At 44.0% G+C, this 23,660-nt stretch overlaps 1 protein-coding gene across 2 annotated transcripts in view; it reads right to left on the reverse strand.

Annotated features, from left to right (window-relative positions):
- Positions 1-23,660, reverse strand: part of LOC146782882 (chloride channel protein ClC-Kb-like) — a 260,608-nt gene that overhangs the window by 78,511 nt on the left and 158,437 nt on the right. For both annotated transcript variants that reach the window (XM_085637370.1, XM_085637369.1), the window contains exons 12-15: positions 21,787-21,856; positions 17,382-17,492; positions 3,464-3,677; positions 3,105-3,238 (exon numbers count right to left, since the gene is read on the reverse strand). In XM_085637370.1, coding sequence (XP_085493496.1) covers positions 3,105-3,238; positions 3,464-3,677; positions 17,382-17,492; positions 21,787-21,856 — 529 coding nt within the window. The remainder of the gene's footprint in view (positions 1-3,104; positions 3,239-3,463; positions 3,678-17,381; positions 17,493-21,786; positions 21,857-23,660) is intronic.

A 23,660-nucleotide genomic window follows, 5' to 3' on the forward strand; every position in this document is an offset into this window, starting at 1 on the left:
AAGGGCACTCAAGGGAGTTTAAAATGCTTTATTTACCTCGTGACAGCAAACAGACGCGTTTCGGCTAACAAGCCTTGACCGCTGTGCGAGTGTGTTGCTTCCCAATCCCTTAAATAAAAAACTGAAAACCTCAGCTGGGGAGTCCGTCTTGGACTAGTCAAAGAGTTTCGTAAACACAATTCATTATTGGTTACATGAGATATGTTCCCCCAGTTTGCAACAGAAATGTGCCATTATGGTGTCGATACTTAAGCAAGGTTCAAACATGTATTACTGGTTAACTGGTATCACAATAAAACCTATAATTCATTAAGGTCAATATAAACTTCATATACAACCATCAAAGCTCAATCACTAGACTGTGATATCAAATACGGGGGAACTGGTTAAATAAATCAAAACCAATTTCATAAATTCAAATTAAATCGATTTCAAATTCATAATTCAAAATCCAAAAGACCCCAAGTCTTTCCACAAGCCATTTTTAGATGCACATGTGTCTATGACGCTATTCAAAAGTCAATTAATAGATAGTAAAGAGTAAAGCCCTAATGGGCAAACCATTGCAAAGCCGAACATGTGATTGACTCTACTTCACCTCCACTGCCTTAAGCCTTTATGCAGCAAATAATGCACATCTGCTGGCCCAAATGTACCGCTAATTCCTCATCGCTTTTGAGCCCTCGTGGAATCTTTGTCTGCAATGTAATAATATATCTGGTCTCATGTCTACGTGATGTCATGGCCATATCACCTGCTCTCTTGTTGGGAAGTATACAATTCAGGCAGAAAGACCCAAGAAGGTTGCAGTTACTGGAATGAAATGCTTGGAAGTATCTGGCCACTGGGTATGATAGATGGCCTTTGGTTATAAACTTAGTTGTATGTATTGTACTTCCAATGGATTGTTCACCCAGTTGTTTACCCAGGGATTATCTTGGTCAGTAAGGTTTGGGGAGGGGGGATGAGCTTGAGATTTCACAACAATCACCCTGGGATACAATGTTAAAATAAATGATTGGACAAGCAGGGAACATGCGAGGAGCTAAAGAAGCAATGGAAGGGGAGAGTTATGCGGATTGCTAGAAGTACTAACTGAGAGAAACACAATATGAATAATCAACATTTTTTAGGGCTTTCAAAACAGCGATGAGAGAGTGTGTGTGTGTTTTTGTCAGTGTGAATGTAAAAATCCCACTGACACCTCACCATACCCAACTGAAAGTACCTATACACAACTATTCATCTGAAAATGCATTCTTTTTCGGGCAGTTTAATACTCCAGACACCCTCCCTGAAGCTACGCCCAAGTGTTTACCGCAAAGACAGGTCAAGTGATACACAGTGTAATCAGAATTGTATTGATGTGAGACAGCGTTGTCTTCCCTGGTACTCTGTACCTTGTCACATTGCTGATGCTTTTTCATGCATGGGTAAAAGCCTGACTCTGAAATGTTTTGTTGAGTGTTACGTTTGGTTGAGGAATGATGCACACCGGGTGATCTCGGAGAGAGGTACTCCTGTATGTCACTCGTGGATGTACATCGAGAGTGTGTCCGATGCGATTATCTAAATATATGCCAATTTCTGAGAAATATGTTGCATAGCTGGGCAGTATCTGCTGAAACTGTGGTTGTGAGACTAGCCCTAGGTGTATATTCCTGTTTGACTTTGCCTAATAACAATTCCTGATGTGACTGTTGCATGACCCTTTTCTTTCGCTTTCTCCAGTACGGAAACCATAACCCCCCTGATTCCAAATCTTGTGGCCATCTCACCCTGGATTCTTTCAAAGTCTTCATTGTTACTAAAGAGAAGTAGGGTGAAGTGCATTGAGCACGAATAAATAACCAGAAGATTGAGCAATGTTGTAAACCAGAGAACTGAACAAATAGTCCTCTCTTTAAATATTAAATAACCATTCTTTTGTTATCCTTTTTACTTGCAATTCAAATTTTTGTCATCTTTGTTTCTCTGGTTTTGATTTTAGCTTCACATTTTCAGACACACTGACCTAACTAATCTATACAAGACAAGTATTGTTGAGTTGGAAGAAAGCGACCTGTGGGTCAGCACCAAGCAGCAACCATCTTGAGGCTTTAGAGGTGTTCAGTTGGCCCCTAGTGGGTTACTGTTATGTTGAAGCTTTCCAGACTTTTTTAGACATTGCTATTTGTCCAGTATGGAATTGTGAGCATGGGAACAAGTCTGCATTGGGAAATTGCAAATTTTTTCTACATGGGGAAAACATTTTCCTTTTGTTCAAACCCCCTGGCCTACACCACTAGGAAATTCAGAGGCTTCCCTTTTACCTTCCCAGCCTGAAAGTGACTTACTCCAGTCCTTTACAAGGGAAAATCTGTCACCGTTTCTAGGGAAGGAAAGGTTCAGAGGGAAGTCTGCGAATACCACAAACTGACATGTGAGGAACTTACTCCAGCGTAATTGTACTCAGTCATATCATACAATTGTGTGAGAGTAAATTGTTTTACATCTGCAAGGTATCCTTTAGTGAATACATAGCAAGTGTATATCTATCCATTTTTGTACTTACACCTATGTTCAGAGCTCAAACTACCTTAGTGAATCAGACCTGGGGTATTTCTGTGGCTCTCCAGCTTATCATCTAACATGATGGTGGTCTGTAAGTTTAGTCTGAACATACAGCTGGCTTAGAATGTCCTAGAATAAAACGACTTGGCATATTTGAACAGCTGACCCTACCTAGTTTTCGTCCCCTGTTGAAGACTCTCTCTGATCCCCTGTAACTGCTCTAGTTTTGAAACATCAAGGTTCTCCACATATCAAAGGTTTTTGTGCATGGCCTGCTGTAGGTTGACACAGTCACTTTTCCACAGTCACGGCAGCACCAGTGCAGAAGTGTTAATACCTATGGTTAATGGGCGGCATAAGATAAAATATGGGTTGGAGGCATCATGAGGAGGATACATCTCAAGAGGTGAGTGTCCGAGTTTTTCCTCGCTCATGCTGAAGCCTGTGTACGGCTGTGTTCTGGGTAGTACTGGTGCTTTTACATGGGTTAGCCTTACTAACTTTATGTGGTAGGGGATGACGGACATGCAGCCTCCCATTCTTCTGCTCACCTTGGGAGTCCACCAGTGGAAACTGCTTCAGGTCTGACGCTTTCAGGAGGTCGCGGATGTCTTTGTACTTGAAGCCCTTCACCAGGTATTTCAGGTCAGTGATCATGAAATCTTCTGCATAGATGTCGTGAGCTCTGGAAAAATTAAACATAAGAACCAACTCTCATAAGACAGGAATAAGACATTTTTTGATAACTAACCTAAAACCTTAAAATTCAAAGCACAAACTTTAACTGAGTAGTTTTTTTTCACGACTTATGCCTTCACAGGCAGAACTAAAACTAGGTATTGTGAATCTTGGCAGAGCTAGGCGATGTTCAGCTGTGAAGTACAATTTCAACATTGCAAGGCAGACTCACCCTGTTTTCCCAAATGTAAGTTTAGGGAGGTATGGCAGCTTTTTGACGATGATGATGCCATCGAAGAAGGAAGGCTGGGACCGCTGGCTTATAGCATTGGCAATCAACACAGCAATCAAGACAGGCAGAATGTGTGACATCTGTCCAGTGAGCTCAAACACCAGAACTGCTGTGGAGATGGTGTGTGTCACAGCCCCGGAGAACGCAGCGGCACCTAGGACGAGAAGAGCAGGAATCACAGTCACCAGACATTTTATCAAACTTGTTTCAAGTTGCTAAGAAGCAGATTGCTGTGTCAATGTAAACATACTCAACAGTTTTAGATTTCTAGATCTAAAGATGGACAGATAGTCCTACTTGGAAAAGGTCCTACAATAATTGAAAGAGAAATAAAGAAAATTCCCTTTTGCAGTCTATGTTCAAGCTTCTGTCCCTTACCGTCAGGTGTTTGCAGGCAATGATGGACAAAAAAACAGACATTACACAGTCCATCCTAAATAGGACAGACAGGGTAATGTTCCTCCTCTGAAGGCCCCTATTCTGCCGGGCCATTGGAGGAAGTTTTCTGTTGACAGAGCTAGCGGGGGCTCTGCTGATGTAAAAGTTGACATTCGGCCAATCCCGAATGAGGTGGGCAGACCGAGGGTTTAGTAGGCAGGGTACTCCGTTGCATCTGTGAGTATCCTGTACACTAAACTCTATATCGGGCCCTTAGTATCTTTAGTAGATTGTCACGCTTTGAATAGCTCCCCTCATTAAGCAAAGCATCTCTGTACATTTAACTTAGACTATTCAAGAATCACATTTAATACTTTAACATATACACATACGTATTTTGGATGTTTTGTTCTGAGCATTGAGTTTGATAGCTTCTAGACATTTGTTTTGAAGGTCATCTTTACATTCTAAGTGTGCCACACACACAAAAAGCTTCATCAAAGACATCAAGACTATTCTAAAAGACTTCCTGGGGCTAACCATAGCATTAAACCCTATATTAGTTCTATAGGGGATAGACAAGACCTCACATGGCATATTGAGCAGGGAGGAAAGTGCCCTTATGTTTCTTCTGTTACTTATAGCAATGCTGGAAATTTGTAAATGCTGGATAGATCCATATCCCCAAATATGTTACAGACTGGATTAAAGCTGTGAAATGGGCTTGGTGCCTAGATATGGAATGTAAGTCTGGAAGACCACCCAAGGTAAGGGCCGATTTCACCTAACCTAGGGAAGAATCTTGGATAGAACCATGAGCTCCTATGATTACACCAAGGCACTGTGTAGGTGGGGCCAATTGTGAATGCAACAGACCATGAGGCAGACAGAAAGAATAAAAACTGCCTGAGATTTGCAGACGCTATGGTGATATGAGGACAACAAAAATGCCATGACTGGAGAACTATAGTTACAAGTAGGTAACATGTTCTACTTAAGCACTGAAGTTTATTCATAAATGTACATGTTTTGATCGGGAATAGCAAACAGCATTTAGCCATTGAGAATAGGTTGTGATGCTCACCTTAATGTCACAACACAGGCTGCATAGCATTGCCTGCCTGTAGGAAAGTGGGTTTCTGTTGCAGTAACCCCCCCCACCTTTTTGCCAGATTTCTGATGCACTTTCACTTGCCATACCATGGGTCCCTGCCAATCGGGTTCCCAGGGCCTGTGTTCTTTCCCAAAAGTGTACCTTTGTACCCCCAATTGGCACCTCTCTAGCCACATGTAAGTCTCTTGTAAAAGGTACCATGTATACCAAGGGCACTGTGCCCAGAGAAGGCCTCTAAGGGCTGCAGCACATATTATGCCACCCTTAGAGATCCTGTACCATAACACACACACACTGCCATTGCAGGCTGCATGTTTGTTGGTGCAGAGAAAAGTGAAGAGTCGACATGGCACACATGCCTGTGTAAGAGAAAGGGTTCCCTTAAGGCACAAATAAAAACAGGTATAAAATAATGTACCTTATAACTTAACAAATACATACAACAAAATATGGAAAAGTTAAAAGTTCATTTATTTGAATATATTAAAACACAGTCATTAGGGATAACTAGACTAAATCCCTGAACTAAAACAAGATAAAATTGAGACAATATATATAATTGCGACCTGCACAATTACAAGCAGACAGAACAGTTACAACACACATTTGTTGGATACAGGTTTGTATATTCTTTCTCCGCTCTAATGACACCAGAGTAGTATCACTACCAAATCAGCGTATCTATTATGGTGTTGGAGACTTGAATTATACGCTTTAGGTTGCGTCGACGCGTTTCGGTGATAACTCCTTCTTATAATCACCTTTATCAAGACATAAAATTTGTCTGCCAGAACCAGAGGGTATGTAAAATCGCCCCTGGGATAATATTGACGAACCTTTATAGGGATCACTTCACGTTTCCTAATTGGAGCGTGGGCTTCTGTAGTCGCCTTATACAATGCTGCTGGTAGAAGTATATTTCTGTTTCTGTTCTGAATAAATGCGATCTTTTGTTGTCCCCCTGAACATGGAAGACCAAGGTAAATTGGTTGTGTTGTAGACCATAAGTGTTATATGCAATCAGGCCAAAATTGCCATGTATAAATATAAATATCACGAATTCTCCACTTCTGGCGGGTTATGTTACAGGAGGTTGTGGTTATAATTCTCTTTTAGGCTTCACAAAGATAACCTATGATATATGGCCAAATATAATGAGAGTCTACCTAGTTAGTAGATAAAGGTTCTGCTCTCTATAAGGGTCCGAGTCGTGTGTCTTGCCTGCAACACACTGCTTATGGTATAGGTAAGACACCCCTCTAGCTTGGTGCACTATACCAAGGTGCATGAGCCCTGTACCCCTGCAGGTACAGGTCCATTCTTTGACATTGTAAGTGTAGTAAAGCCATCAAGAGTATATGGTCTGGGATTTTGTCATTACCATAATGGCTTTACTGAATTATGGGAAGTTTGGTAGCAAACTTATCAGCATAATAAACCCATACTGGGATTTATTACGCAATGCACTCAGAGGGCATCTTAGAGATGCCCCCTGAAAAACGACCAGACTCTGGTGGGTTCCCTGACTGGTAAAAACCAGCCTGCCACCACGAGACATGTTTCTGTCCCCCTGGGGTGCAAGCATTCACTCCCTAAGCCCAGAAACAAAGCCTTTCCTGGGTGGAGGTGTTCACACCTCCTCCAAGTCAGGAAGAGCCATCTGTGGCAGGGGAGCTTCAAAGGCCCTGCCACCTTTTACGAAACCCCCAGCCTCTACTGCGATCAGAAGCAGGCCTCCTTCCTGTCTCACCCCCCTTTCGGTGGAAAGACAGGTGGGAAAAATTAGAGCAGCTCAGAAGGTGTGCCCACCTCTGCCAACCCCGCCCCTCAGGTGGGGAAGGCGAGGTGAAGCCCACTCTTCAATGCCCACCATCTTGCAGATGGTAGGCTCTCTCCAATCAGGTTTAGGGACTGTGCCCACTCCCCCATGTGGGGTGAGCACACCAAGGGTGTAGTCACCCTAAGGCCAGTAGCCCATTGGCTACTGACCTTGAGACCCCAAAAGCAGCCTCCTAAATACAGTATTTTGGGGTCAGCCCTAAACCCAGAAGCAGATTCCCGCAACCTACGAAGAAGAAAGATGAAAGAAGATGCCCAGCAGAGGACCCTGCAGAGAAGAACTGACTTGGCCCCAGCCCTACCAGCCCGTCTGCTGATTCCAGAGATCCTGTGCCAAAAGTCGCCTTGTCCTGCAGTCAGCAACCTCCAGAACCCCTGGGAGGACTACCTGCCTTCAACAATGACCGGATGTCCTGTGAATAGCAGCTCTGTTCAAAAGATTTACCCAAGAAAGACTCTGAGTCTGCTGAAGACAAAGAAACCCGATGCCTGGAACCAACACTGCACCCAACGCCTACAGCCCAAGTCCGAGTGGCTCACCGGTCCCAGCGAGGTCCCCGAGCGCTCCAGAGTTCAAGTCCAACATGCGTTGACCCCTCAAGGACTCCCCAACTTTGCCTGCAGCCTTTGCACAGAAATCCCTTCCCCCCCCCCAACTGTGAATGACCCTGTAAGGTGAAATCTGACTTCAAAAGGGACTCCTGCATCCGGCTTTCCGTGCGCCCTGGAGAAGAGGACCTGATATGCACCTATGTGCCTGAGTCCTCCAACTTACCTACCCAGCTGTTGGTTCCTCCCAGAAGACATCCTGGACTGAGCCTGCAGCCAAAAACCAAAACCAGCAATCCCCATTGAAAACAACAGGTCACCTGACGCCAAAATAGCACCCTGCACCGTCTGCCCCTGTACCGCTGTGGGTGCACTTTGTGTGCTAACTTGAACCCCCCTTTGCCCTGAGCTTAATTCCAGGAGCCTCTCTCCCTTAACCTTATGACCTAAAGCCACCAACTGAAGGCCCCCTATCCCTCATTGGATAACATTGGGCCTCAGCACTCTGCACCCAGCCGCCCTAGCGCCGCCCTAGCGCCGCCAAAGGTGCTCTTTGAGTGCATCCTTGACCCTGGGGGAACCCTGGTTTTACCCCAGAAATTCAACTCCCAAGACTGAGTAATTACCTTAAAACCGATAACGTGATTTTCTCCTATAGGACTGCATTGACTGCTTTTCTGTGAAAAAAGTTCTAAGTGTGGAGTTGAAAAGTGTATGAAAATCTAAGAAACTGTGTTTTGGTAAAAACTGACTTACCTTTTATGCTGGAAATTTCCCAGTGTGATATCTAGGCATATCACACATGAGTAGAAAAAATAATCCTGAAAAGTAATCTGTAAAGTAATCCAAAAAGTAACTGCAAAGTAATTTCAATTGTTTCTAAACATTTGACCTACCTGTAAAAAAACCAATCTCATTCAATTGTATTCAACTGCTTATTCTTGCTATGTACCATTACACTTACCTGTGCCAGGCCTTGCTTGGTTCGAGAAATAAAATACAACTAAATAATATTTTTATACAAAACAAATTGGTCAGATTTCAGTCTTTGAGTGCGTGAAATCATTTCTTGCCTCTGTGTGTACAATAAATGCTAAACACTACCCTCTGATAAAACCTTACTGCTCGCCTACACTACCACAAATAGGGAGTAAGGTGCTATCTACTTTTACCTCTGCCTACCTTTGGGGATCCACTGTACTCTGTGCACACTATACCTCACTTTGATATAGTATATACAGAGTCAGCTTCCTACAAAGCCCCATTTGTGCTTCAACTCTGGAACAAGCAGTATTGCTTGGCAAAGGTGCGTGGCTTTCACTGTGTATCTGTTTTACAAATGTCTAGAATTAGCACCCCTGTATATGGTGTCATGATTGCTGTCAGTCCTCTTGTTGATAAAGCAACCACTCTTCCCACTGTTCTCCTGTAGCTTTATTGTGGCAACAAAGCTACGGACAGAGAAATCCATGAGGCAACTTTCTGCTGAGAGATATTTGTCCCTTCAAAGTTGTATAAAGGCATCAGGGAGCTTGCGTATTTTCTACAGTTCCTTTGTCCTCTCTATGTAACAGCAACAGACTCTTCACATTTAGTGTAGGAGGAGACCTTTTCTCCAGGAAAAAAGACTTCTGAAAGAACATAGGTCAAGACATCATTAGGGTCAAACAGAATGGAAATGTGCATTCATCTATAGATTAAGGTTGTCTATAAGAAGCTTGGTAGGCTTCTTTAGTTGCGAATGTGTGTAATGTGTTGATATACCTTGCACTAGTAATTGCAAAAATCAAATCAGCCTTTCAAGACATGAACTTAAGTATAACTTGTTTGTGGCGTTTGACGTCTGTCCCATAAACTTCAACGTTTTTATATTAATCTCTCAAGATTGTGCTGAATTTATGTTGGAGGAAAGGGTCTCAACAACCCTTTAAAAACAACTATTCTGTTTGAGGGCAAGGGGGGTGTATCTGTAGATCTTCTGCATGTATACATTGCCAAAAGGTGTTGTGTGGTCCCTGCACTGTGAACATCTACCGTACTTGGGTTCTGTAAAGATTCAGTCACCCTTCTCATTGACGTGGGGCTCTGTCAGGTCACTTGACTTACAATTGTGTTGAATGGAGGAAATCACCCTCCTGGACTGTCCACTTCTATTGCAACGGGCTGCGTGAGGGATCAAAGATGCAAACCTTCATCCTCAAGGTCTCCGAATATAGCAAATGGTTGTCATGTTGTCTGTAAATAGCCTGTTTAGTTTTCTTTGGATACTTGGCAGAAAGGTCTGAAGCCCTAGACGCAAGGTCTTGTGCCTCACTACAAGAATGCACACAGACATGTCTGCCAATGTCCAGTAACCCTTTGTGGTCAGGCTCTCCATGTGTGCTCTGACTCCTGACAGCAATGTACTTTTGATCTTCATTACTTGCTGTTTTGGCCACAAGAAGTCCAAGTCTACCATATATTTGCCCTCATCGGACTGGTATGGTGGTGTCAATGTGAGGTGATCATCCAACCTCCTAGCTGTGTTCCACAACTTGGCATCCAGTTCTTCCTGAGCAGTTTTCATTTATAGTCTGCAACGCGGGACCAAGGCAAACAGGAGGACCCGGCTCTGAAAAACGATTCCTATTTGCACAGTGAGTGAATACGCTTTGTTAGACCATCCTGGCCTTGTGGCACCATGCATGGATCCTCTGCCTGAAGGTGCAACACTCAACTATGTCATGTTGAGATCGGCTTGCAGCAATCAAAGACTTTGTGTTGTGGCAGATAATAAATGGTGGATATCTACCAATTCTACTAGAGTAATGGTAAGGCTTAAGGTGGTGTGCACTGCAGCTGACGTTTGTCTGCTTTTATTAGTCAGCTGTCCAGTCTCAGTGACATCCATACATAGCCTTGGAGCTGAACTGGTAGGGTTGTCCATCAGTCCTACAATTATCTCCTCAAAAATATTTGCTCATTCTGTTTAGTTTTGTAACTCTCAGAACAAAAGGAGAAGTTCTGTGATAAGGCTTAGCTAATCTGTTGCTTAGTGAAAAATAACTTTTTCCTTAAGAGTTAGCTGGGAGGTGCGGACATGGGCTTTCTGACAACAGCACCCTTTGAAGGCAAATGCAGAGGTGAAAACAAAAGTCACAGCTACTGAAAGCTCTTGCTCAGGTGAAAGAAAGTGATTTCTGTCACATTGTATTGGTAATTTAAGTTAATGAGAACAATTTGTGCATAACCATCTATCTCGCTGTAGGAACCATTACTGCATGCTCCAGAAGTTACTATTCTCTCCTACTAACCACTTAGGCAATATTTCTCTCTCTTCTTTTGACAGTTGACTTTTCATGTGTACTTTTTCAATTATTGTTATTCCTCTTCATGCTGTCCCATTCTTGTTTTTAGGTCTCGGCTGGCGATAGCAGCGCGCATGCGCAGCGCGGCATTCGAGAACTTCTTGAAATCAATACAGATTCCGAAGCTCTCGGAGGCAGAGTTGAAGCCCTGCCCATCTTTTTAAGTGGTTCACGTCATCTTGCATGCAAAACGCTGGCTTCTGATTGTAAAGGAGCTTCATAGACCCTCTTTGTTGCCGCCTTGTCTCCTTTTGGCCCCGCCCACCGGGATTGGATCGTTTACCGGCGGCGTGACACTCTCTCCTTCATTAGTCCCCACGCACTTTTTTCTTCTCACTCAGCTTTGGCAAAGTCAGCCGCATGTTTATTTTCGTATCGCGCTTTCAATTAAAGTGAAAGCGGGATGCGAAAATAAACACGCGGCTGCCTTTGCGGTACCGCGCTTGTTTCTGGACAGCAGCAGCAGAATTTTGGTCACGCCCCCACAGGTCGTATTCGAAGTTGCGTGGGTGTTGTTGCGGTGAGTCGCCCCTCCGGGATCCTGTTGTCCCGGTGTACCCCCCCCATCTCCGGTGGCTGGAGTGGAGTTGCCCGCGCCCAATGCCCCCGCCGTCACACATTGCCTGCCAGCAGCTCTTGACCATGCCCCGCGGCTGGTGCTTGACTGGGGTGCAGCGCAAGGCATGGGGGAGAGGTGTGTGGTTGACTCTTCTTCCCTCTGTGGCGGCTTGGGATTTGTAAACGATGGGGAACGGTAGGGTTGAGGGGCCGCGGGCTTTCCTCGGCTTGTCTTGGTGGGGGCGGCACGTCTGGTGGCTGCTGCGGCCCCTGGGCCTTGTGGCTTGCGCCTCTGCTACCCTGCAGCGCCGTGCACAGGACAGGCGGCTTTGGACGAAAGGCGATGCTTGCAAGTGCACTGGCAGCATCTAAAAATAAGTGGCGTGAGCATCCCTATAATCGCTGCCCTTGAGAGCAGGGTACAACGATAAGGCCTACCTAAGCAGCAGGCATACGTTTCCGAGCGGGATAGTGGAAATGGTGGTGCCAAGCCAAGCCATAAAGTGTTCTCACAATGCAATGTCTGCTACATCGCGATAGTAAGTGCGCCTGAATGTCCGATACACAACGCTCCAGGCCTACGTGCGTTGTGCTGAAATCGGGGCATGGCTGGGGGCACGTTCCTGACTGGTGAGCAGGGGTCTGGACTGCGCTTTATGTCGCCTTTCCCCCTTGTCGCTCCTGATCGGGCACTTTCCCCAGTCCCTCAACATCCCAGGGGCTGCCTGAGCACTGATAAATCTGTGGGCAGACCGCGGTCCCCTGGCTGCGAAGGCTCCAGTTTGGGGCCGAAGGCATTGAGTGGAACTTTGGGCTGCTGAGGTGCTGGGAAAGTTTAGAGCTATGGGAGGCAGGATGGGGCGCAGCCGCTCTGCCAGTGTGGGGTTCTTTGGTGCTGCTGCAGGTCCGACGTTTGAATAAAAAAAATAAACATAGAAAAAGAATGCATGTCTGCCCTTAAGAGTCTCCTCTTATTTAGAAGTTCAGCATGGCGGCAAGTTGTCGCTAGGCATGGGTCGGGGTACGTGCTAGGGACTTCATTCCAATTTAGCATGCCCAGCGAAGGACAAATAAGCTTAAAACCGAAAAGCAAGAGCCTAGGTTCTAGGCAGAGGCTTGCTAGGTAGAAATGCGGCTTATCAGCGAGCGAGAGCAGCCGAATATGGCACTGACTGAGGAACAACGTTTGAGTCTCACCATCGGCTCACCATTCTGGGTTTCTGTGTGTCCGATGACTACATCATTCGCAGGAGTACACTAGAAGGGATGTCTGTGTAAATAACAATGCCTATTATTTATGTTTTGGTTTTTAAAACATAAATAAAAGCCATTGTCATTTAAAATGCCAATAGCTCAAACTTGCGTAAAGGCGAGACCTATTGCATTGCAAATGCTTGTTATTTTATATTTGCTCTCACATTTTTCTTGTCTCTGCATGAAGTGCTTTTAAGGCCATTACGCCTTGATGCACTATACAAAACTACAAAAATAAAACAAATTCACTCTTTTGACCAAAAGTACTTCTAAACATGACTAGCCTAATATGGTAGTTCTTCACATAGAAGCTAGATTTAGCTAATTTGAAATAAAGGTTTAAAAGTTATGGTACCATTTTCAGTGCCGCAACAGAACATGTGTAGATATTTTCAACAGTGCCCCTAAACTCTATATTGACGTGTTTATTTCTTAAGCACTTGAGAAGGAGAGAGTGTTTTTTTTATTTTCATTGTTAAATAGAAGGTAATTAGCTCACAATCTACCATTAGTTTTCCATGCAGCTCCTTTCCTTCGTTCCACATTTTCCCTCTCAGAACAGAGACTGATTTGTTTTTAGAGGGATGACTGGTCATTAGAGTAAGTGTGCTGTTTTTAATAAGTTGTGAGTTTTGGTGAGTGGATACAACTGCAGAGCTGTTCCAAAGTGTTGCTGTATTGCCTGCGTTTTTATGAATGCTAATTGCCCAGTGTTAGAAATTGAGGTTTCTGATTGGCAGAGTATACACCCTGTCCAAACAGGAGCCACAATCCCAGTCAGGGTACGTCAGATACACAACCTAAATTAACCTGTGTTCACCCTCTGGTAGCTTGGTACAGAACAGTCAGGCTTAACTTAAGAGGCAAAGTGTAAAGTACTTGTGCAACACTTTATTTACAATACTACTGTGAAAATGCCACATAAAGGCTCCACTCCAGTTTAGAATGATAGAGAATATTTATGTGAGTAAAAGAAGACCAAAACAACAAAAATCCTATCAATAGAAGTCAAGATATGGATCTTTAAAGATTAAATCCCAAAACAGTGCTTAGAAGTCAATAGTGCTAAAAGTTACTTGAGGTTGCGCTAAACCGGGTCAAATCTGAAAAGGCAAGCCAACAGCGATAGAGCACGGGTCGGATACATTTCCAGACGGGTCAGCTGAAGTTTTACCTTCTCAAGTTGAGCCAAGAGTCCCGTTCACGGGGACGGAGTTCGCCAGGAGCACTGTGAGCATTGGTGGCACAGGTTCAGGGGGCGCGAAGAGCCACCGGGTGCTGCAGAAAGATGGCCTGGGGCGTTGCTGTTGCAAGCGGCAATACCGCTGTGCGAAGAGATGAACTTTAAGGGTGGGCGGAATTTGTGAAATTGACTTTCGCAAATTATCGCGAAATTGCACAAAATCTCCGCGAGCATGCGAAACTTTCGCGAAGATGCCGGGTTTGCTTTTCCAGCCCGTTCGCGATGTGTTTTTGCGTGCTCGCGGGGAAATATATCTCCAACTTTCCCATGCGGTCGCTAATGGGCGCGGCCATCTTGTTCGCGATGCTTATTTCCTGTTCGCGATCGCAATGACGTGTTCGCGATCGCAAACTCTCACGGGATAGCGCGACCGGCTACCAACAATCCAACATCTTGTGGCACGCGCGAACGGATAGGAAAACTCGTCGGCGAATGCAGGGACCCGGTAAGTCGCGCCCGCGAGAATGCATTTTTAAAGCGCGAACAAGAAAAATACTTCCGTTTCGCGGCAGGTTGCGAAAGTTTTGACATTTTCGCGCTCTCCGCGGAAAGCGAAAATGTCAAAATATCACAAATTCCGCGAACGGAACGAAATTTACCGCCCAGGCTTAATGAACTTGTGCCCGCTTGCACTGATCCTTTGAGCGAGCAACGCAGTTCCAGAGTGAATGGGCCAGTTTGCGATCTCGAAGAGACCAAAAGCTTGATTTAAGTCCCAGGACTAGAGGGGGCAGCTTAAGCAAGGGTAGGATCACAGATGGCAAAGTCCAACAGCACCAGCAGAGTTAACATAAGTATTTTGTGTCCCTGGGACTTCAGAAAACAGGAGGCACACCCTTGGAGAATCTTGGGTTCAGTATGTAGAGAGCAGGTCCAGTCCCTCTCACTCCCAGGCAAGAAGCAGCAGGCCAACACAGCAGAGCAGGTAGCAAAGTGGCAGTCCCTTCTTCAGCACAGCATCTCTTCTTCCAGGCAGAATGTCCTTGGTTCTGCTAGAGTTCTGATTTGGTGGTATCAGTGCCTTTGAAGTTGGGGTGGGGGCTCCATCAAGGAGTCCTTTGAAGATCACAAGGTCCCTGCCTTTCCTGCCCTGGCTGCAGACACTACAGGGAGGTAGGCATCTCTTTGTGTGGGCACAGGCACAACCCTATTTAGGTGCAAGTGTCAGCTCCTCTCTCCCAATCTACCACAGGATGGCCTATCAGCCTGGTGATGTACCATCAGGATGCAAATGCCACAACCCTTTTCCCTTTTTGTGACTGTCTAGAGATGTCACATAGCCCATAGGGACATTGTTGTTTTTCACTAACTTAGCATGATCACATTGCAGCTTGCCTGCTGCTTTTGCGCACGTTACTACACGTCTTTATTTTTGCAATACTCCAATGACTGCTTTCACATGAGAACTCATCGCTGTGTTCACACTCTGCATGTTCCTGGGATTTTGACTGAGCATTATGTGCAAGGTCGAACAACAATGCCCCTTGTAATTTTGTTCTAGCCAGACCTTAGCCCTTGGACAAAACATACTGATGCAGCTGTTGTTTGGCCAATGTAATTGGGTTTTTAGTGGGGTACATGAATAGGTGACACACACTTGGACAGGGAGCTTTCCAGGGAGAAGAGCGAGACAGCACCTATGATGTAGATCTACCATCTATAGGCAGAGGTATGGGGTCTGCTGACAAAGCCCAGAGATGCTCTAATGTATAATACTTTTTCTTAGCAAGGGGAGGGAGGTTAGGCTCTATTTTTTTTTTAATGACATCTCCCTTCATGATTTATGGACTAGCTGCAATGCTGACTGTTTTTATACTATGCATTTTCCTGCTTGCTGTGGCACATATACTGCATGTTAGGGCATGTTAGTTAAAATAAATATTTTAAACTATTTCATGTCTCTGTCAGATCTTATTGTGGACGAGTGCAAGAGTGTGAGCAAAAGAGTGTGTCTTGCAACCGTGATTCCTGAGAGAGTCTGGAGTGTAGTGTTCTGGGGAGTCTAATCACTTGTTTCTCTGTGAGTGAGTAGGAGAGCAAGTGAGACACTATAGCTAGTCAGTCCTGAGCTGGTGGGCACTAAGGTGATAGGAAGACCCACTCCCTATACACCAAGGTCCCATAATCCTGCGCATAGTTCTGTGTCTGTGCAGAATCCCTGCAACAGAGGGAATGCATAAAACCCAGCGTGGACCCAACCCAGACGCATATTCAGAGACAGGCAGAGGCAAAGAATGGTTAAAGTAAAAAAAATACCAACTTTCTAAAAGTGGCATTTTCAGACTTACAATTTAAGATTCAACTTCACCATAAGTTGTGATTTTAAATTGAGTCTAGAGACACCAAACTTCAAATTTCTATCTGCTCTCAATTGAAAATTACACTTAAAAGCTGTTTAAGGCAATACCAATGATATCCTATTGGAGAGTTGGCCCTTACAGTTCTTAAAACCGAATTTAAGAGTATTTCACTACCAGGACATATAAAACTTAAACGTACATGTCCTACTTTTTAAATACACTGCACCCTGCCCATGGGGCTACCTAGGGCCTAGCTTAGGAGTGACTTAACATATAATAAAAAGGAAGGTTTAGGCTTGGCAAGTAGATTAACTTGCCAGGTCGAAATGGCAGTTTAGAACTGCACACATAGGCTCCCCAGTGGCATGCCTCAACCATGTTTAAAGGGCTACTGAAGTGGGTGGTACAATCAGGCCTGCCCACCACAGCCTACAGCAAAGGGAAATGGGTCAGCCGACTACAGCTCTTGGTTCTCTTGATTGTAAGCAATGACATTTTGCTCTTGCATATGTGCACGTCCTCCTAAAAAGTAGCCTACTTCAGCGCAAGGGCTGGTCAATCATTTTCCGTTTTCATCTCCATTTTGTATTTCTTTTTATTTATTCTTGCAGTGGTTTATTTTTTATTTTGTTTTGTTTTGCAAACATGTGTGCCACCCTTAAGACTGCTGTATTTTTCATTGTATTACTTTTCACCATTGCAGAAAAGAAAACAAAAATAACAGATTGGAAATCAAAAAGTGCAATAAAGGAATCATAAAGAAGCAAGCCTTCTCAAGCTGTGCACCTGGGATTTGGACAGCATCAGACTAGAAACACTCCTTCACTTCATCATATTAGAAAGAAGCTGGAAATACAGAACACCTCATCCACCAAGAGTAAAAAGCACTGTGCTCCTTCCCACAACTTAGCCCAACTGGAACAGAATTCCCCCGCCCCACTGTACTGGATCCTCAATTGTCACTTCTGCTGTGCTTGTACAGTGATCTGTTGCTTGTTTCCTGGGTTTGTGCTATATTATGCTTAATACATATATTGATACACTTTAGAGAGAAACAGAGCTAAAGGGAAAGACTTAGATCTACATGGGGAAAACATGGGATGAGAAGGACTTCAATTCATGGCCTAAACAGACATTATTGCGTTGAAAAACTAGATATAGCACTGAGCCTACAACGAATCCTAGACATCTGTACAGAAACAGATGAACCGTGTGAGTGTTTGGAAATTGTGACTTTAAGACTGTATACAATCAGTAATGTAAGCAAGGAACATACCTGCCAGGGCATATCCAGATGGAGTGATTTTGATGTTGATGCCCTCAGAAATGATTCCTTCCGGGAATATCTTTGCCATGATCTCACCGTACAGCCTTCCGAGTCCTGCCCCTGAAAAGACAGGCCCACTTGGTAACACTAATGAAAGGTAGTAGCAGCACTGGAAAGATGGCAGGCTGCAGTTAGTTAGACAGCGATCTCACATTACATCCCATAGTAAATATGGACTTAATAGTAGTCTGATATCTGTTCGATGGGCAATATCTGGACTAACTATACTTTAAAAAAAAGACATTTTTATTGGGTTTTGTAGATCATAACAAAAAGGGCACAAATGGGTGCCCAGTGCAAACAAGGAAACATAGCGGAAGGACAATAGTAAAGCAGATATTTCCACAATAGTGAATGAGGACAATGGGAGAAAAAACATCGATACATCTGCAAATTGGTGGACATGGCAAGTCAAAGTATTCACATTAATGATTTAGTTATAAAGAGGAAGCATCAGCCTCATCAAAGATATCCAGTCCACAATATGTGATCCAACCACCCCACACCTTACGAAACTTACATGGACACCCACTTTCTTATAAGTTACACTTTCCGCTGCCATGTAGAGTTCCATTCCCCTTCTCCATTCAGCCATGGTAGGTATGTCAGGGGCTCCCCCAATGTTTAGCCAGGTCCCTTTTAGCTAACACTAAACCCAAGTTGCACAACATTAGTTTCATCCGTGAGAGGTCTAGATCATTGGGTATGCCTAAAAGCACGTACTTAGGATCCTCAGGTAGTGACGTCCCTAGTATTGTGCTGAGTTCCAGAAGTGGATTTTGCCCGAGTGAATGAATGACTGGGAATCTCCATAGTATGTGAAGGAAGTCCCCTCGACTCCCCCTACAGCGCAGGTACTCTGGAGAAACGGATCTACCATCTCTATGGAGGCAGACCCTATGCAGGATTTTGAATTGGATAAGTCGCAGTCTAGATTTAATCGCAACCTCTCGTGGGACCATTAACGCTGCCTCCCAATCAAGGTCTTCTAGTTCACCAACATCATTTCCCATGTGGACTGTAGTTTCAGTAGGGTAGATTATTGTTAATGGTTTTGTACATGTAAGAGACTGCTTTCTCCTGAAATTCACCCATTAAGAGCCTACCCTCCAGGGAAGCATACTCTGAGAGGTCTGAAGGGATATTTTCTGCTTTCCAGGCATGTGTGAGCTGTACATATATATAGTGATTGATGTCTGTCATGGAGTTGGAATTCCTTCTGTAGGGACGCCAAGGGCAATAAGGTTCCCCCTTCAATCAGGGCACCCACTTTGGAGATACCAAAATGGTCCCAGTCAGCAAACCCATTCAATTTCCCTATTTCTTTAAGGCATCGTCCCACCCACAGTGGAGTTTCCCGGGTGATCTTTTGCTTCCATCCAAGACAGGTGCTAGCTCTGCTCCACGATTCAAGAGTCACTTGGGTAGCTAATAATAGACTTCTTGTTCCTATCCCCCTATAGAAATAGTGATAGTATGAGCGCATTTGAAATTGCATTCTTTCTAAAGCGTAGGTGGGGGGATCGCCATCTACATGGCCCCAGTCGTTTATTGCTATCAAACGGGATGCCCAGTAGTAAACCTGGATATCCGGAAGGTCTACCCGTCCGTTATATGAATTGCGCTGTAGCATTCAGAGAGCTACTCTAGGGTGCCCGTCATTCCACAGTAATTTCCTAAGTCCACTATCAATCAGACTGGTGCATTTTCTGAAATGCTGGAAGAAGCCTGACTAGTGGATCTTCTAGATTATGCAGTTGAGTTATGTCATGGACTTCTGATGCTAGCCACTTTGGGACTGTTTTAACCCTTCTCCTCTGCATTGATTTTAGCTGTGAAGGTCCGCTCTCATCATGGGGGCGAGTATCTTTTCCTTGCAGTGGCATTGCGCCTTTACTCGTTGGGAAAGAGGGGCGATATTTGTAATCCATTCTGTTTTGGTGGGCAAGCCCAACAGCAACTTCCAGCCTCATTTGGACCTAAAGGTTCAGAAAAAATACTTGCTTCAGTAGCCCTTCAAGAAATCCATTTTGCAAAACATTTTGCCTCTGATCCATTTGGGGGTCATATGAGCGTTCCTCAAACTCAAAAATGCTTATTATAATTTGCCAATACACTCTAACCATCAGAGCTAATTATAATTTTGGAGGCCATTGCTACCAGTTCCAGGTTCTGCCAGGGTTTGCACCAAGATAACTTGCTTGCTTGGTTGTTTTTTGCAGGTGCAAGGGGTTTGTGCATTTCCTTATTTCGATGATTGACTCACAGCTACATTTTCTTTTACCATGGCCGTGGAAGATATTTGCTTCGTGTTTAAGATGCTGCACGATCATGGCTTTTGATTTGCCTTTCAGACGTTCCATTTTCAGTCATTGCAAGACCAGACTTTCATTGGTGCCCCGTTTTGCACAGACTCGGAGAAGGTGTTCTTACCAGTAAAGGGGGGTCATTCAACCCCAGTCCCATCTGCCCTGTCTATTGTTGACGGTTCTGCCACCATGGTCCGGGTGAAAGAGTCAGCTGTGACCTTGTGGTTCCTTGGCCTCACCCGCACCTCAAGCCTCTGGTGACTTTCATTCTCCGTTTTTAGCTTTGGGGCCTACAAAGATCCACTAGTTGCATTTGAGCCCTTAAAGTTATCACTGTCTTTGTCGATGAATAGAGAACACACTGCTTCGCAGTGTGTCCCTGGGTCGTCCTAAAGGTGGGACAGTCATTCAACAAGAGGGAATTGAGTGTAAATTTAGAGTGGGTTTTTTATTGGGTTTTGTGTGACATAGGAGGAAAGTAAAGTGCCTGTCTGCTGGATAAGAACTCACCTCATGTGTACATGGAGTAATGTAGATTACCAGTAAGTACTCAATTCAATTCAATTCAAATTCTTTATTCAGTCAAATAAAAATAGACCATAAAATATCTGATATAATTCCATAATATAACAATAATACAAGTACAAATTTACATTAATTTAAATAAAGTTAAAAGTATGAGTGCATCAAGTAAGTACTCTAAATGCATTGTCATTGATGATGCCATGATAGAGCATTTATTGGACTCAAATTTGGTAAACGCCTTTCTGCAACACTAAGATTTACAGCACTGTATATTCCTGAGGAGCTAGAAGGAAATTTAAAAAAGGTTGCATTTGAAATATGTGTAGTTTGAATCACTTAGTTCCATTTGTTAACAGTCTATATAGTTCACAGTTAGTTTACAAATGCCTGTGGATAAAAAAATATGTTAAAACTGCTTTCGTTACAGCCTTGACCTAGCCATAATTCTGAATTTGGCCATTACCTTGCCTTGGTATTACCTCAACTGGAACCATTTCCTTAAAGTCTTGTCCCACCATTACCTCAACTGGAATCATTTAGTTTAAGTCTGGTCCCACCATTACTTTAAACTGAGACCACTTACTTTAAGTCAAGCCTGACTATTACCTCATCTGGGTAAATTTACTTTAAGGCCATCCTGACCATTACTTCAACTGGGAGCATATCTTACATCTTGCCCCACCATTACCTCAACTGGGACTCTTTATGTTAAGTGTAGTCCCACCATTACTTCAATTGGAATCATTGACTTTAAGTCTAGTCTCACTATTACCGTTACTGCGACCGTTCACTTTAAGTCTAGTACCAACCAATTTTGTTCAGCCAACCCGGGGTAATGAATCAATAAATAAATCCAGCATTTGTAAAGTGTGAACTACTCACCCCTAAGGGTCTCAAAGCGTAGGGGGCATCAAGGAGATGAAGTGATCTATTGCCTAGAGTCACATGGTGCTGAGCTGAGCTACCGCCAGTGCCGGGGATCGAACTGTGAGCGCTGCGCTCTGGAGTCAGCCACACATCTCCCTTGTATGTGGAATGATGTAAGCTCACAAAACGTTCGTTTTTCAAACCAAATGATTCTAAGTAAATATTTTGAAGTTAAACATTTCTAACTAAATTAATCCACTGCAGAGTTTGAAGTTTTAGGTTAAGCAGCACTTTCTACATGTGCATATGTAAGCAGGCAGAGAAAGCATGCCTTCAAACCTCCTGTCCACACATGCAACTTATAGGCTGAAAATGATGGACCTTAAACATTGTGTATTCTTGTACTACGCTTCCCCAAATTAGAGGTAGTGATGTGTGTTGGAGTGCAGTATATTAAACTCAGAAGATCTACCCAGACATCCATGTGAATGCAAGTCATGTACTCTGGGCACAGAAAGATGGAAGTGATCTTCAAACTCAATAGGCAGACAGATTACAAATGATCAATCTCCCAGGCTTGCTTCCAGTGTGCATGTGAGGGAGTCCCTGCACCAACACTTGTATCCTGATGAAAGGTTCATACGTGCTCTTACCATATACAAACACAGGCAGGAAATACCCAGCTGGAACAGTCATGGTAGTCGCAAAGAGAAGCAGGAAAAACTGCAAAGAGACAAACATGAAGACTATGAATATAAGGCGTGGGCTGCAGCACTGTTCCCACATATCTACTGTTCATGCTACAAAACATCTACCATAAACAACCATCATCAAAGCAAGGCTGTGAGCCACCCAAATGCCACTGAGAGGGCTCAACGGGGTACATGCAGCTATACCCTCACAAGGCGGGTGGTCGGGATTGAATGGACAGGTACCATAGCAAGAGTGGAGCCCTCCAGGGAACGGTCAACGACTGAATGGACATAGAGCTAAGCTTCTTGTCCCACATGGAGTAGTCCCGCCACAGGGGACAAGGGGTAAGGAACAGTGATGCAGAATGTGCCTGTAATGGATACACATTGTGATGCAAACCACTGGATAACTCCGTAGTCTCAACAAAGAAACCCTACCCCACTATGATTCTGCAGTGTTTTCAGAACTTGCTCTTGATACATACTTTTTAGCCTTAGAGGCCAAATTATTCTATAATCTGCATTTAATCCTGGCCGTTGCTTTGAGGGAAATGGCTAAGTATTGGATTTTTTCATGGGGACCTCATCTTTTCTTTCACCTTCTGATTTCAGTGTAAGACATTACCCTCAAGATTTTAAGCAGCAGTAAAACATAGCACAATGAACACTGGGGTAGTCAAAACACTTGCTGAAAGTCAGCCTGGTACATAAAACGCTGCGCCGAAGAAGCGTTTCTCCTTTAGTCACATCTTCTGGAGATTCACATGCCAAAATGTCTCTCTTTTACTAGACTCTTCTATACGTTCATGTGCTTGAGAGCTTACAGTCCTGAGTCCTGGGAAGGATTCTAATGCTCTGTAAGAAATTACTTTATTTACTAAATATTTTGTAAACAACTTAACAAGCCAATTGTGTATCCTGGGGACCTTGGTTTGTTTCCAAAAACACCCTGGTACCACCCTGGTCCAAGCTCACATTTGGAATAGCAGTTTCAAGCCCCTTCCTGTCATCTCCTTCCATGCTCTGCTTTCAGGCCCAGTGATGGAACACTTGGCCCGGGGAATCCTATAATATCCTTTATGGCCACCAGGACTTTCTTCTAGTAGATTTACACCTTAAAGCTGTCCCAACAAACATGTATGGGGTGATCCATTTACCCGCATCCCCTCCAACAGACCTGGGAACAAATTGAGCATTTTTTCAGGTGCCATGTACCACCCTGCCATGGCTTTTATCACTGATTTCCTATGTGTCACTGCATCTATCCAGAACTGTCCCCAAGCCTCGTAATTTAGTTCCTTGCCTAATGTTTTTATTCACTTTTTCATATAACCCTATTGTTCTTGTTCTTGTGGGCCACTAAGCAATTTATACAGGTCAGAGATAAAACTCTTGAGGCATGCATAGGTAGTGATGAACTTCAGAAAGGCGGTTTTGTCTCTTTTAGCCGCTTCCTTGTCCACAAAAGCCCACAAAAACCCTGTAAAGCATCTATTTCTACTCTTTCTATGCCTTGAAGCCGTCCCCTTCTTGGGCTGTCCTTAAGTCCAAATTGCCAATGCCTGGTGTGATTGGTGATGGAAACAGGTTTAACTCTTTCGTGACAGCTATCACATCCCTGATCGCTAGCGGTGTACAGAATATTTGAATGTACCACAATGATCATAGCCTACTGCTTCTGGGCAACCATACCATGTCCCACAATGGGCTCTGTCCATTGGAGTGCAGTGTCTGTTTGAATATTTCAAAGACCGTTCGCCTATTATTAGAAGTTGTGCCGCAGTATAAAAGTCCTTTATTACTTAGAAACTCTAAGTCTCTCCTGTTTCTAGATG

Source organism: Triturus cristatus, chromosome 12 (genome assembly GCF_964204655.1).
Source record: "Triturus cristatus chromosome 12, aTriCri1.1, whole genome shotgun sequence".
NCBI classification, from domain to species: domain Eukaryota; kingdom Metazoa; phylum Chordata; class Amphibia; order Caudata; family Salamandridae; genus Triturus; species Triturus cristatus.